This window comes from Mustela putorius, unplaced genomic scaffold (assembly GCF_011764305.1).
Source record: "Mustela putorius furo isolate JIRA1106 unplaced genomic scaffold, ASM1176430v1.1 tig00000695_pilon_pilon_pilon, whole genome shotgun sequence".
Lineage (NCBI taxonomy): Eukaryota > Metazoa > Chordata > Mammalia > Carnivora > Mustelidae > Mustela > Mustela putorius.
Window position 1 is genome coordinate 10,193,011 of NW_025421447.1, and position 16,161 is coordinate 10,209,171.

Consider the following 16,161-nt stretch of genomic DNA (forward strand, 5'->3'; position numbering starts at 1 on the left):
AGCGCCATATCTTAAAAGATGTAGACTCAAGAAAGAACATTATTAAGGAACCCCAGTTGTCTACCTGGAATGTGCATGCTGGGGGAGGGGAAAGAAGAAGCTGGTTTGGGCCAGTCTGCAAAAGGGCCTCTTAAGCCAGTCTGAGGGTTTGGGATATTGTCACCCAAGCTATGGAGAACCACTGTAGGGACAGAGTGATGGCAGTGACGTGATCACATTTTCATTCCAGTAAATGTGCTCCTACAAGCATGGAAAGGTAAGCCAGGAGGCAAGCCAGGACAAGAGTGATAAGACCTTCAATGCTACCATGTCCCCAAAGAGCTCCTTGACTCCAGACTCATCAGACTATCTGGTCAACCACTTCAGGCTCTGTCACAGCACAAGCCTCCATGCTCTTATACCTCTGCTTGCAAATGCCCCTGTTCATCTTGGCAAACTCAGCCCTGAAGCCCCAGTTCAAATATCTCCTCTTCTTCAAAGGCTTTCTTATTCTCTTTATCTGTACAAAATCAATTGTTTCTTCCTACCTGTTCCCATAGCACTTTATAAATAACTCGATTCTAGCAATTATTATGCTTCCCCTTTAGCCTGTAAGATCATGGAGAGGGGAGGGTCCTCTCTGAATCTCCCTCAGCTGGAACACTCTCCAGCACTTAGTTGATGATTAATAATTATCAATTATTGGGATGTCAGTGACAGGTTTGTCCCTCTGGCTGAACTGTGTGTCTCCCCAGGTTGTCCAGCTGGAGGAGCTCCTGGCCGTGCGACATTCTGTGTTCGTGGTGGGGGGCGCGGGCACTGGCAAGTCTCAGGTGCTCAAGTCCTTGCACAAGACCTATCAGATCATGAAACGCCGCCCTGTCTGGGCTGACCTCAACCCCAAAGCAGTCACAAATGATGAACTCTTCGGCATCATCAATCCAGCCACCAGAGAGTGGAAGGATGGTAAGGGCGGGACCCCCATGGGACAAAATTCCTGCTATGCTGAGCCCCAGAGGCAGGCTTGAATCTGCACCCAAGGGTGAACTTCAGAGGGAAGAACTCTGGCCCGATCAGTTTGGAGTGAGAGAAGGAAGTGAAAAGAATCAAAGAGAGGCAGACCCCAGTTCTGGCTTGGAGGGGAACCTAAGCCCTTGGGAGATTCTCTCTCCTTGGAGACCCTTCCAACTGCTCCTTGAGAAAGGGCATTGAAAGAGGAGAAAGCAGGGCAGGCATTCTCAACTGTGGTTCTGTGACTGTGTAGCTGAAGTCAGAGTCCCTACATTGCCTGGCAGTGGATTTAAGACACGGGTTGCAGTTGGGAGTTCACAGCTCATTTCCCAAAGAGGTAACATGGCAGGCTCTGGCTTCCCACAGGGGGCACCTGTTCCTGTCAGCCCCCAGGAATGATGGAGAGACACCACTACAAATAACGGGGCCTCATGGCCTAGCTGAAGACATCATTCATGCCCCTTCATCACAGATGGGTTCTAGAACCATGCTTCCTTCTACAGCGATTCACAGGGTCCCAGACTCCTGTTCACTTAGTGCTAACCCCAGTGTCGCCTTCCAAGACTTAGAAATCACTGGTAGATGCTGGAAAGGGGCGCTGTCATCCGGAGAGAACTGACAAGAGAGCTCTGAGCTGATAGGACCTCTTTCTAAAACCCACGTGGCTTCTGGAATGAGGGCCTCTCGGTGTCGGACTACATCAAGGCCCGACTGCCCGGGATCTAATTTAGGGCCTTGAGTCAGAGGCCTAGAACAAGGGGACTTAATGGGCAGCCTCTCTAATTTTTATTTCACTCACCATTAATGAGGTTTAGTATCTTTTCCTCCTCCTTGGCTTTCGTAATTGGCTCTTTTCTGATTTTATTTCCCTGTATTATTTTCTTGTCCATTTATAACAGTTCTTTATATATGAGAGATAGTAACGCTTTGTCCATTCTGTGCATCACTAATTGTTTTTTCTGTCTACAGAAACTGTAGAAACCTGTAGAAACCATTTGTCTACAGGCACTTTGTGGCATATTTACCATGCACTTTTAAAAAAACTTTTTAAAAGATTTTATTTATTTTAGAGAGAGAACAGCAGGGAGGGACAGAGGGAGAGGGAGAGAGAATCCCTAGCACATTCTGTGCTGAGCACGGAGCCCAACGCCGGGCTCAATCTCACAATCTCAATCTCTGAGATCAAGGCCTGAGCTGAAATCAAGAGTCAGTTGCTTAACTGACTGAGCCACCCTGGCGCCCCAACCACACACTTTTTAAAAGAGGAAATGTCTGTCCATTCTCTTAGCATCTGGCATTCCTCTTCAGTTGCTCATTCTTCCTCTTTTTCAGCTATAGACACAGTATCATAAATCGGGTCCTAAAGATACCTTGTACATGAGCATTTCTTTTATCCATCTGGGATTTATTTTTGGGCTCAGTATGAGGGAGGGAATCCACTTCGTATTTGCTTCCAAATGGATAATCGAATGTGTCGAGACCATTTATTAAGCCATCCAGCCTTTCCCTCTGCATGTAAGCACCAGCCTGTCATATATACCGAGATCTGATTCTGGGTTTTCTGTTCTGTCCCATTCATTATTTAATCCTATACGAGTGTCATTCTACTCCATTCACAGTCATTTTATAACATTTTAATGTCTGATGGTGTAAGTTCCTCCTCAATATTCTTTCATAATTTTCTTGGCTAGTCTCAGGCACTTCTTATTCCATATGAAATTTAAGCTCATATAATTCAAACTTTAAGCTGTGTTGTAATTTTAATTGAAGTTTTATTAAATATGTAGTATTCATCAAATATGGAGACATTGACAAATATTTATAATCATATATCTGTATTCACAAAGAAAGAGAACTATTAAGCAGATGGAGGACCACTTTTTAAAAATTTGGGGGGAATCTGGGGAAAATAGGAATGTGGTTGATATTACTACTATACTTTTACCAAAATTGGCAGATCCAATAGACAGAAAAATAAGCATAGTCATAGAGAAATTGAGAAATACATCCTCAAACTCAATAGAACACATCATTTTAAAGCTTTGTGTCTTAGAAGTAGGAAACATTCCTTTCTTGGTATATTCCTAGAACATTTATACATTCGAAGTTTAGTTGGGCACAGAAGAAACTAAATAATTCAAAAATATCAATGTACAGGCCACATTGTCTGATAATAGTGCAATAGATGCAGAGATGGACACTAAGAAAATGACCCAAAATAATCGTACTGATTGCAAATCAAGAGAAGCTCACAAGGCAGCTGGGTGGCTCAGTCAGTTAGGGGTCTGACTCTTGATCTTAGCTCAGGTCTCTGTCTCAGGGTCTTGAGTTTGCGCCCTGCATCAGGCTCCAGGCTAGGTGTGGAGCCTACTTAAAAACATTAATTATTTTTAAAAAGAGATGTTCTCTTAACCACCCAGGTGAAAGAAAAAAATATATATATTGCATTTCTTCTTGGAAACAGTAAAAAGAACAAACAAAAACCAAGGAGGCCTGCCAAGGCCAATAAAGAAGAACTCTAAACTCTTCTTATTTTGGAAGATGGGCTAGAAATGAAGGCAGTCAGTGCCTGTCCTGAGAAATTACTCAGAGTAGTAAACTGAACCTGAAAACAATTGGGAAAAAGAAAAGAAGGATACAGTCTGAAATTAATGGGAAGGAACCAAAAAAGAAAAAAAAAATCAGGAAGGATAAATAAAACGTAAATATCGGTTCTTTGTAAAGACGAGTAAATCCATTCTAAGCAAGACTGATGGGGGAAGAAGAGTAAAAGTGGATCCAATTAAGAATTAAAAGCTGTAATAGATCAATATTAAGATGGAAGAGATGCTTAATTATCTGTTACATGTTTGGAAAACTAGGAAAAATAAAAGTGATCCTTTAGCAAAATATAATATTAACAAAATTTACTTAATAAGAAGCAGAAAACAAACTAGTGAAAAAGCAGGTTAAAACAGTCACCCAAAAAGAGTTTCCAAAATGGTAAAAAAAAGATACCTCTCAATTCATGTTATGCAACCAGAATAATTTTTTGTACCAGCACTTACATAGAACCCAAAAAAGAGCCCAATTTCACTTCATCTATAGATTCAGAAATCCTGAATAACAGTAGATCCCATCTCTATGTTAATAAAAATAAGAATACATTTTGACTAAGTAGAATCTACTCCAAGAAGGCAAGGACAGATGGATTTTTTTTTTAAGTTTTCATGTAAAGCTTTGCAAAATTAAAGGAGGAAATCATGAGCTCAACAGTAGGTGCTAAAAGCTCAAGAGCTGTTCCTCATAAAAATTCTAAGTAAAATAGGAATATATAGAAATCCCTTAAATATAATAAATTTAAATCTTCATAAATAAATCTTTGTCTAAAGTCCAAAGCAGGGGGGAGCATTCTGAATGATGAGAAACTAAAGCCATTTCTATTAAAATCAAGAATAAGTCCAGGGGAACTGTTACCAACATTATTATTCAGTACTCTTGGCATGGGATTCTAGAAAATGTAGTAAGACAAGAAAATGGAATATATGATATAAGTTAGAGGAAAGGAAAAAAAATTACTATTTTGCTGCTTATAAAACTTTAAGCCTAGAAAATTCAGTAGACATTTTGAAAAAAATCAGTAAAATTAATGTGAAAATTTACTAATGTAACTAAGCATAAAATATATACACAGAATTTGATAACTTTTCTCTCTATAGCCAGCTATAAAGGGGAAATACCCGGGGGAAAAAATCCAATTCACAATAGCAACAAAATTATGAAATGTTGAGGAATACTTTTAGCCAGAGATACATTGAAAAACACTGTAAAAGTTTATTATGGAACATAAAGTAATATTCGAGTAAATGAAAAGACATACCATAGCATCAACTGGGAAAGCTTACTATAATAAAAATCAATTCTGTCCAAATTAAGATCTAAATCTCATGTGGTGCCAATTAGAATCACATTGGGAATATCTCTCAAAGCCTGGGCTGCCATCACGAAAGATGAACTCTCACCTGGAAGGGTTTTCTGTAAATCCATCCTGTCCCAGTTGCCTGCTGAAGTGATTCTCCAGGTCCCTTGTCACCTAAGCCAGGACCCTCAGATTTCGCTGCATTCTGCCGACGCTCTTCCTAAAAGGGTCTGAGGGAGACACAGAGACAGCAGCCCCTTGGCACTCACAAGGAGACTGCAATAGATTAAGATACAAATCCAGTCCTGACCTGCCTCTTCCATTTCCACCTTCTCCTGGGTGTCATAGCTAAGAGGGAAGGGCTGTCTGATGAGAAAGGGCATCGAGGAGATTGGTTGGTGAGTGATTCATGGTTGCTTTCAGGACTGTTCTCTTCCATCATGCGGGAGTTGGCCAACGTCACCCACGACGGGCCCAAGTGGATCTTACTGGACGGCGACATAGACCCAATGTGGATTGAGTCTCTGAACACTGTCATGGATGATAACAAGGTATGGAGGGGGGGAAACCCCACACATCCCTCATCACCTAGGAAACCAGCTTTCCAGCTGCATTTGGAAATCTCAATCCCACCTGAGGACTGGCGCCAAGTAAGGAGTTGCTTGAACACTAGTGTCTTTATCTTCTTCCCCAGCTTTGCTGAGATATAATTAACATATAATGCTGTGTAAGTTTAAGGTGTGTGACGTGCTGCTTTGAAATATGTGTCTCTTGTAAAATGACCACAGTAAGGCTAGCTAACAACTTGGTCATAGAATTGGACGTGCGCAATCCCTGCATTTTTAGCATTGTCGTAACTGTTTTCAGAATCGTCTGCCCAGAGATGGATTTAATATGCAGAGCTGGAGAGAATCTTAAGTCCTCTGTTCAAATCTCTTCCCTTACGTTTTTCCTTCTTTATAAATAAGGACACCGAGGGTCAGAAACATTCTGAGCCAGCCAGCCATCCTCAGTGGTGACAAACTGTTATCCTGGGAGAGTGCATTTTATTTGTCGTAAACAGTGGACATCGACACCAATAAAGTGGCCTCTGAGCTGGTAGCTGCTCCTGAATTTATTCAGAATACACATCTGGATTAGAAGTGTTATGATGGGGACGCCTGGGTGGCTCAGTTGGTTGGGCAGCTGCCTTCGGCTCAGGTCATGATCCCAGCGTCCTGGGATCGAGTCCCACATCGGGCTCCTTGCTTGGCGGGGAGCCAGCTTCTCCCTCTGCCTCTGCCTGCCTCTCTGCCTGCCTGTGCTTGATCTCACTTCTCTCTCTATGACAAATAAATAAATAAAATCTTAAAAAAAAAAAAAAGAAGTGTTATGATGGTTTCAGCATTGACAGAATCATTAAACTAAACATGTGCCTTCCCAGAGGGGCCCACTTTACTTATTTCTTAGGAAGTGCAGCAGACATGCAATGTTACACAAGTTGTCAGTGTACAACATAGTAATTGGACAGCCCTCTGTGTAAGGGGGCACTCACCACAAGGGGGGGTCCCATCTGCCACCGTATGATGCTGTGACAAAACCACTGACCATAATCCCTATGCTGTGCCTTTCATCCCCATGACTTGCTCATTCTGTAACTGCAAGCGCAGTACTGCCCACTCCCCTTCACCCATTTTTTGCCCATGCTCCCACCTCCTTCCCTGGATGGACCACTTTATCTTTTTTTAAGATTTTATTTATTCGAGAGAGAGAGAGAGTGGGGGGGAGGAGCAGAGGGAGAGGGACCAGCAGACTCCCAGCTGAGCCTGGAGCCTGACGAGGGGCCTGATCCCACGACCTCGAGATCATGACCTGAGCCAAAACCAAGAGTCGGACACCCAACCAACTGAGCTGCCCAGGTGTCCCCAGAGGAACTGCTTAAGAAGAAACAATAATATGAACCCTAAACCCTTCTTTAGAAGCACTCTTGTTATTCCAATGTGGTCTAGCTCGTTCGAATCCTTGACTGTCATTGACTCTTTAGAGAACTTGTTTTTTGACCCACTGCACGCACAGAGATGGCGGTAGAGGGGCTAGAGGAAAAGAGGTAGAGGATTCTTGTAGAAAATTCAACAAATACTCATAATCATAGTGAAGAAAATAGTCCTCCTTAATCCCTGTCCGGAGGCATCCACTCTCCCTCCCTCCTACCTGGGGTGTCCCTCCCTGTGTCCAGGTGCTGACCCTGGCCAGCAATGAGAGGATCCCCCTGAATCCCACCATGAGGCTGCTCTTCGAGATCAGCCACCTGCGGACGGCCACACCGGCGACGGTCTCCAGAGCAGGTATGACCCACGCAGGGAAAGAACCCGCCAGGCTGCTCACTTGGAAACAGGTGCTTTCAGCCTTGCGTAGGGTATGGCCGGCTCTGAAGGAAGCTCTAGACAGGAGGCAGACATAAATCCCATGGACCTCTGGCCGGCTTCTAGCCCTGATCTGTGTCCATGAGGGTGAGCAGGTGACCTAAGGTCAAGGCCACGGACTGTTCTTAATTCAGAGATGGGAAGGGACAGCCCCTGAGCTGGGCCACTCTCCTCTGCCCAGAAGGGCCTCAGCTGAGCCTGCTTTTTGGCCAGTTCCCGCCTCCCACATCAGTGGAGATGAGCAGGGACTGCACTTCTCACTGCATTGTGGTGAGAGTGACAATCTTGTACCTTAACTTACGTCTGACTCCCCTGCAAAATTGATCGGCACAGCCTAGAGCATCAGGACAGAGGGTCTGATCTCCACCGTCACATCAGATTCCCTCTTGAGGACCCAGCTGAGGGTGGGCACATGGGTCTGGAAAAGTCTGTATTCCTTCCCTAGGGCTGCCTAACAAGCCACCAGAGACTCGGTGGCTTTCCAGACAACAGACATGTACTCCCTCACAACTCTGGAAGTCAGGCATCCAGCTTCGAGCTGTCAGCCCTCCAGGGGGAGAAGCCTGCCTTGCATCTTCCAGCCTAAGCTGCTGGCCCCAGGACTCCAGCCTCCACCTCCTCAGTCACGTGGCTGCCTACTCCGGGTGTGCCTTGCCTCTTCTGTCTCTTACGGGGATATCTGTAAAAGTTCCAGCCAGATAATACATGGCGATCTCATTGTGAGACCCTGAATCACATCTGCAAGGGAAGGGCTTTTTACCGGGTAAGGTCACATTCACAGGCTCCCAGGATTAGAATGGGTCATCACAGCCTTCTTTCTCCAGAGCCTAGATTGGCCATTTGACTGGTCCCCACCCAGAGCAAACCCAGAGCAGACCTGCTTACCCTCTCAAACCAAGGCCAGCTTTCTGTTTCTTCAGAGTCCAGGCTTCTGTACATTTTCTACCCAGACAGAGTAACTCCTGGAGCTAAGGAGCCCGCTGTCCTCTGTTGAGGCTTCACTGATCAGAACTCCCCGTGTCCCCAGGAATCCTGTACATCAACCCGGCAGACCTGGGGTGGAGTCCTCCGGTGAACAGCTGGATTGAGAAGAGGGAAATGCAGACCGAGAGAGCCAACCTCACCATTCTGTTTGACAAGTACCTCCCGGCCTGCCTGGACACGCTCAGAGCCAGGTAGGCCTTGAAGCCCAGTGCAGGAGCCCGTCAGCTCACACCTGATAGCCCGCGGATGTCCTGTCCCGTCCCCGAAGCCAGATGTCCTCAGAGCCTTCCCCTCTGGCCTGGCAGGGGGCAGAGGGCGGCACACGTTACCAGATGCCTCTTGTCTGTTCAGGCAAGAATACAGAGGAAGTCCACAGAGCCTGTGCGTTGCACTATGAGATGACCGTCCTGAGATCCTTCACACTGCAGGGCACATAGCTGACCTCCTTAGAAATGATACACCTGTCCACTGAGCAGACCTGGAGGTGACGATGACACACGTCAGGGATAAACAGGGCCCACTTCCTGTCACCGGCTTAGTATGCCCACCGCCCAGATAACACAGGACCCGATAGGGCGTGTCAATCCTCCACTCTGGCCCCTGGGGACTCTGCAGATTTGCTTTTTCTCTAATGGGTTTGCAAAAGTAAAAGCAGTAATCGCTAACCACTTAGCCCATGAATAAAAGAATGAGTGCTCTTGAAATAAGGAGACTTATTACAGCAGGAATTTTGCAGCGGCCTGCAGAGAGGGAAGTTTGGGGTCTGGAACCTGGCTTTGTTCTATCCTTTCTTGCCAGTCAACGTGCGCTTCCCTGAGTCAGGCAGCCAGCCTCCTAGTTCAGCCAAGTCCAACCATCAGCGGTCAGGGCTGGGGAGACGGCGTGGCTCAGGGATCCGAAATTCTCGAACCTTCACCGAGGTAGGGTCAGGATGATGTTTCTGGGAGACGAAGGCCACTGTTCAGAACGATCCTTGAGTGGGACGGAGCAGAGCTCGCAAGCATGGAGGTGGAGGGGAAAGGGATCTGTAGGTGGCAGGAGACCTGGGCACTGTCCCAACCAAGAAGTATTTTCCCGATCTGCCCCATTTTCTGAAACCCTTGAAAAGTCTCCAGGCTCTGTGGCCTGTGGGCTCCTTATGGCCTTGGGATCTAATGAGATAAAGCAGCCCAGGTGGCAGGCAAGGCTGGAAAATGGGCACGAGGGGTCAGTGGTGCAGGCAGGCCAGGGAGGTAATACTCCACGGGAAGGGCAGGTTTGGGGAAAGTAGCGAGCGTACCCCATCCTACATCATTTGCTGAGACACTGATCTGGTAGAGCCTGTGGCTGAAAGTCAGGCTCTTTCCGACTCTGGGCTTTTAGGACAAGAGATGCCAAACTCTTAGCTGTGTGTATGTGTATGTGTATGTGTGTGTGTGTGCGTGCATGCGTGTGCGTGTGCAGAAGAGCATGCACCGGCCTCCGCACCAAGTTTCGGAGATGCTGACAGTGTGCAGTCTATCTAGAGACAGTCCCCCGCCCTGGTGTCTGAACTCTGTGGCCACCAAGGATGAAACACATCCATGGTGTACAGCGCCCGCATGGGGTGCGTTGAGCGCTCACACAATTCCTAAGAGGGCAAAGCATCCATGGGTAGGGAGCTGAGGTTCCGGCTGTGCCCTGGGCACCACGGCTGTCAGGAACCAGCCACAGGCTCCCAGCTCGGACCTCCCTCCTAAGGCCAACTCTTGGGGGGCCCTGGTACCACAGAGCTGTGGGATGTCCACATGTAATAATTTTTATATTCAACAAGCTGGCCTCATAAGTGGAGGGGATTATAAATCAACTTGATTTTGTTTCCTACTGCTCCTTCAAAAACCCTCTTCATGTGGCTTGTCCTCCTCCCACGCCTACATGAAATCTAGGTCCCCACTTGTGACTTTCCTGGTCATTCTGCAGTCGTTCGGAGACACGTCTTCGCTTCTAGGGACACACACGTGAAAACGTGGAAAAGCAAACTCCATATACAGGAAAGCTTCTGCCCCTGCCCCCCGCTCAGCCTGCTCTCACCTGCAGTGGGAAAGGAGTGCTTGACATCTTTTCTCCTCATTCCTCTGCCCCCACCACCACCAGCCACCCCCAACCAGCTGTAGCTTCTGCCCCCTTGGGGTCAAACGGGAACAGAAAAAAGAGAAAGGGCAGGAAAGGTCTTAATGGCTGGAACCAGCATGGTCTGAGCTACCCTAAGAGTGGCAGATGTCAAACCTGACTCTCTCTCAAAGATTCTGAGTTCCTTGGCCCCTCCGCCATCACTGGAGACCTCCGAGGTGCCTTTCTTGGAAGTAAGATATGCCTCTCCACCAGCCGGTCATGCAGGCTCCTCCTGCAAAGCCCTCCAGTGGCCCTTGGCTTTTGGACCACCCTTGGATCCCAGGAAATGCTCATGCCTCTTTGCTTTGATGAACTGGGGTACGGGCTGCCCCAGCAAGCATGCTCCCCACACTCCACTGCGAGATAAGCAGGTGTCCTTGGGCTACCTGGGCACCTGTCCCTTCCCTCCTCAGAGCAGCCATGCAGCCCCTTCCCCAGCGCTGTGCCGGGCCAGCACCTGCCTTCCCTGTGAGCTCTCCTCCAAACCCCAAATGCTAATTTCTCTCCCCTCCCAGCATCTCCCGCTTTGACCCTCTCTATCCCCTGAGAAGGCCAGGGGCCCCACAGTTGTCTGGAACCTGCTGGCAATGGTCCATGTAGTCGACCTCTGTCTGCCTTGGTGCCTCACACAGAACCGGGCCTGAGACTGTGGGACATGAACCTTCCATCACAAATCACAGTGGGAAAAATGAAGGCATCCCTCGTGGAAGTGGTGCCTAGACCACGGGACAGCCTCATGGTAGTGTTGTCATTAGGACCGCCACCTGGTGAGAGCCGAGCTCACACTGGACGCCGCAGAGGGGTGGCCATGTGCAGTATGTGCTCGCGGTGGGTGAGCAAGCCTGTGAGTGTGCACACGCACGCTCACACTCGTGCTCCCTCGTGCATACAGGCATCTCTTGGTACCTGCCCTTCAGTCAGGACCTCCAAACCCAGTGTGGAAAGTTCACAGGCCGGGGCAAAGAGAGCTGTGTTTCCAGAAGACAAACCCCATCAAAGGACAAATCATGAGTGTGTAAAGTGAACATCTGTTGGGCCCCCTCTGCCCCTACCCCCAGCAAGACTCTAGGTCCGAGAACAGCTTTTCTGTGTGGCTGAACTGAGGGAAGGCCCTGAAAGACAGGAAGGACCAGCCTCAGCCGCAGCCCCGCACCCTCCTGACCCTTGAGGAAATGGTGAGGGTGTGACGATAAGATTTTACCCCATCGTGTCACAGTGGTCTACACCCCTACCGATGACCGAGAGGAGCATTCGGTGTGCAGAGAAGGGAAGAGCTGATGGGGAAGGTCCCAGAGGAAGGGCGATGAGAAAGAACCTGCTCAGAGCACTCTGGGCCCCTCTTACTGAGGAGCCGATGAGAGTGAAGGCTTGTGTCGTCCCCACGTAATCCCAAAGAACTGATGGGTCATAGGTCGCCCCAAAACTAGGTAGGTTCCAACAGGCCTCCAGCATGGAAAATTCAGTATCATCCAACGTATCTGGGTCTCTCTCTGCAGATTCAAGAAGATAATTCCGATCCCAGAGCAGAGCATGGTCCAGATGCTGTGTCACCTTCTGGAATGTCTCCTGACTGAGGAGGACGTCCCTGCGGACAGCCCCAAGGAAACCTATGAGCTGTATTTTGTGTTTGCAGCCATCTGGGCTTTCGGTGGAGCGATGGTCCAGGACCAGGTAAGAGGACATGCCATGGTTAACCCCCAGGTGCAAACCCGCAGTGGCAAAAACAAATCTTCCAGCAAAGATCTGGAAAAAGAGGACCGCTAAATGTCAGAATCAACATGAAGGCATCAGACTATTTGGTTATCCGTCCGTTGATCTGCTAAAGACATCAGCCTCCAGAGAAGGGCCTCTCGGAGTGAGACAGATGAACTCAGGCTATGTTTTGAGCTCCTGCTTTTGGAGTTAGTGATGTATCCCGATTTCTTGGGGAGTTGCAGTGTTTTGGGAACAGAGGTGTAGGTCCACTGCTTTGCAAGACGATGTGTGTTTGATGGATGGAGTGATGCTGTGTTACAGAAGCTTTAGAGGGCAGAATCCCCTTAGCATTCCAGAACAAGTGCGATACGGATGACCCTGTGTCAGACCAGAGTTAATCAGCAATCCCCCGAAACCCCGAGCTGTCCACAGGAGCGTGGACCAAAGGTTAAATGACATCTAGGGCTAGGAACACAAGTCACTACTTCTATTGTGGTATTGGCTGCTGTGGCTCGGGTATGGGGGTAGGGATGTTGGCTTGGAATATCTTGGCATCCTATTCCTAACCCTTCCAATGTCCCCATAATTTTTCTTTTCTTTTCTTTTAAAAAATTTTATGAATTTATCAGCGTGAGCACGAGCTGGGGCAGGGGATGGAGGGAGAAGTAGAAGCAGGGAGTCCGAAACGGGGCTTAATTCCAGGACCCCAGGATCACGACCTGAACTGAAGGCAGACGCTTAACTGACAGAGCCAACCAGGCCCCGCCTCCCGACGTTTTCCTGGTTTAGTTTTCTCCAAATGACAAGTTCTTTATCTGGAAACATCCGAGTCAAGGTTAGGCAGGCCAGTCTTGGACAGCTGCCTCCAGCTATCAGGCAGTGTCACATGGGGGGCTGAGGGCACGGACTCTGGATCTGATTCCTAGCTTTGCCACTTAGGACCTGGGAGACGTTGGGCAAATCGCTTCCCCTCCCCCCACCTTACTTCCTGCCTGTGTACGAAGGCGATGAGGGTGCTGACAGCGGTGCCCAGTTTCTATGGCAGTTGTAAGGTTACAGGAAGGGATACAGTTTGTGATCATCCAACACAGATACATGCAAAGTTCTTAAAATCATGCTGGAGTGCACACCTGCTTATTAATAGTCATCTCATACCAGAAATACTCAGTTTCAGAGCAAGTGTCCAGCACCCCCCTCATTGCAAGGGATCAAAGCAAGCTGTAGTGGGTGAACAGTTCGGATTTACTCTTTCTGGTCTGGGTTGATCGGAGGCTCTTTTGAGGAGAGAGGTAGAAAGTTTCAGCCTCCCAGGGCAAAGCCGTGTTCTAGACTCCAAGAGGTCGGTGAGCCTGGAGTGCAAATTTCAAATGAACAATTAATTTCTTGTCCATTTGCACAGGCCCTGGGTGTTAGCATCCATCTTCCCTCCCTGAGATGCTCTTTGGTGCTCCACATTCAAAACGCAGCTCTCGCAAGCTCCCAGCGAACCTCTCCCCATTGCCAGAGCCAGAGCCAGAGGTTGGGCAGTGGCGAGGGGGTCGTGGTGGTGGTATGCACATACCCAAACTGCGAGTGAGACATCTGAGAATTCCACTGCCTCTCGTGGTCTTTAGAGATTCTCCATGGACTGTTGCTTTGACAGCTTTCCATTTCCCCTTTGAGGCAAGGAATCCAGCAGGATGGACGAGACCTTGCCCAAGTACTGAGATCCAAAAGGCACAGGTTACTGCTTTCCATCAAATACAGGCCTGACCTTTCAACAGCTCGTGTGTCAGATAGCAACGCTGCTGGGCTTCTCCCCGGGGTTGGTGCTTAGCAGGCAGTGGGGGCTCAGGGTGGAGACACTTGGTCAATTTCTCTACGGCAGTACACATTTAAATCCACTCAGCTCTTTTTAAAAGCCTGGGAGAAAGCATGCCTCCAGGCATCCCAGGCCCTGGAGCACTTGGAGCCAGAGGCAGCCATGCTAGCACATGGGGAGAGGACGAGGGAGAAAGCTTTTAGCAGCAGGGAAGGCCCAAGGCCCTGACTCCAGCCACATTCAAGCCAAACACCAGAAATAGTGCCCTAAGTAGAAAAACAGGAAGCCGGCCAAAATATTCACACCAGGAACAGCGGTGGTGCTGGTGTTTGTAAAGCTGTCATTAAAGCCAAGGAGAAAGTCGATTTGCAGCCCATACCCGAGTTGGAGCTTCAAAAGCAAGACAAGGTTCTCACTGAATACTTTGCAAGGATCATAGGAAATGGTGATGTCTCAGAGAGCACCAGCTCCTGGGACCAAACACCTGAATCCAACTCGTGGTGCCTCCGTGTGCTTCTAGAAGCTGTCCTTTTCCGTTTCTGTCTTTTCATGTATCAGATAGGAACAGTTGGTATTAGCCAGGAGAGCTCAGAGCCTGGGGAGCATCAGGTGAGCGGATGTTACAGCCCAGACTCTTGTGCAGTATACAGACGGACCTCAGTGTCCTCAAGTTCAAGGGGCAGGAAGGGGCCACAGGACTGTCCAGATCCAAAAGCAATGGGGTGTCTGAAGGGGCCTCTTTGTGAAGGTTACTTCTGAAGAGACATCCAAGGAACTGAACCGAGACAGCGCTTCTGGCTGACTTGGCAGAGGTGACCCTGGCTTTAGTGTCCCATTAGAGTGGAGGTAAGGTCATGTGCCAATATTGGAGAGGAGACAATGCTGGTACAGCACATCAGCAGTGGCGCGGGGATTGGTTCCATGATCCAGAAGCTCAAGGTCGAACTGGAGGCAGGGAAAGAAGATCCACCCAACCTCCTTTGTTCTAGAGGTGGCCTCGGATTTTCCACAGAAATCTAGAACCAGGTTTTTTAGTAAGAAGTTAAAAGTCTTGAAGGGTTTTATCCAGGAGCTAAAAATGGGGTTTTTTTCCAGGTCTTCTGATTGTAGAGCCCAATATGGAGAAGATAGAGCACTCCCTTCATTTGAAGTCAGATCAGAAGAAGAACAGCAAACAAATCTGTCCTTCTATTAGACCTTGTTTCTGTTCTCATTCGAAAGCAAAAATATTTTTTTAATAAGCACTCCAAAAAACTAAAAAATAAATAAGAAAGCAAAAGTATTGGGGCGCCTGGGTGGCTCAGTGGGTTAAAGCCTCTGCCTTCAGCTCAGGTCATGATCCTGGGGTCCTGGGATCGAGTCCCACATCGGGCTCTCTGCTCAGCAGGGAGCCTGCTTCCCCCTCTCTCTCTGCCTGCTTGTGATCTCTGTCAAGAAAATAAACAAAATCTTAAAAAAAAAAAAAAAAAAAGAAAGAAAGCAAAAGTATTCAATCGTACTTACCCAGTAAGAGACAGAACGAGGAGTTCCATTTCCTGCGAATCCCGAATCGCTGCCATGCGCCCAGCTTCCCCATTTGTCCAGCCTTCAAATTCCATCTTTGTCCTGCCCTCCAGAAACATTCCCCAAAATACCCAATCCAGGGGCACCCCAGTGGCTCCATCGGTGAAGCGTCTGCCTTCGACTCAGGTCACGATCCCGGAGTCCTAGAATCGAGCCCCGTGTCGGGCTCCCTGCTTGGTGGGGAGCTGGCTTCTCCCTGTCGCTTTGCCCTTCCCTCCACTCGTGCTCTCTCTCTATCCCAAATAAATAAAATCTTAAAAAAATAATAAAATGCCCAATCTGGGTCTTTTTTTAGGTTTTCTTTTTTGGGATGTTTCCTAGGTCTGCCTGTTCAAAAAATAGGCTTCCTGCCTGTAGTATGCAGGTACACTATGGGGGTGTGTATATGTGTGTGTGCACGCATGTACGTACATGTTGTGTGTTTCAGCTTGGACGCAATGAGATTATTTGAGTCTACTGGATGTCCAGCCCTATCCTGAGGGGCTCTTGATCCAATGCATATGCATGTAAATTATATGTCTCTACCTGTTCCTTCTGTCAGAAAAACCAGCACAACTTTGTCTCTGCTGCCCCTACATTTTAGAAATTTTAGCTCTTGGAGGGACCCTAGAAGTCCTCTTCTCTAGGATGCTCATTCTACAGATGAGGGAACTGAGGCTCTTCTTACCCTGTCACCCTTTACCCCCCAATGTCAGCAG

At 48.1% G+C, this 16,161-nt stretch overlaps 1 protein-coding gene across 3 annotated transcripts in view; it reads left to right on the forward strand.

Annotated features, from left to right (window-relative positions):
• Window positions 1-16,161, forward strand: part of DNAH9 (dynein axonemal heavy chain 9) — a 313,471-nt gene that overhangs the window by 133,577 nt on the left and 163,733 nt on the right. For all 3 annotated transcript variants that reach the window (XM_045083402.1, XM_045083401.1, XM_004760150.2), the window contains 5 exons: window positions 735-945; window positions 5,312-5,439; window positions 7,104-7,212; window positions 8,318-8,465; window positions 11,901-12,075. In XM_045083402.1, the coding sequence (XP_044939337.1) occupies window positions 735-945; window positions 5,312-5,439; window positions 7,104-7,212; window positions 8,318-8,465; window positions 11,901-12,075 (771 nt within the window). The remainder of the gene's footprint in view (window positions 1-734; window positions 946-5,311; window positions 5,440-7,103; window positions 7,213-8,317; window positions 8,466-11,900; window positions 12,076-16,161) is intronic.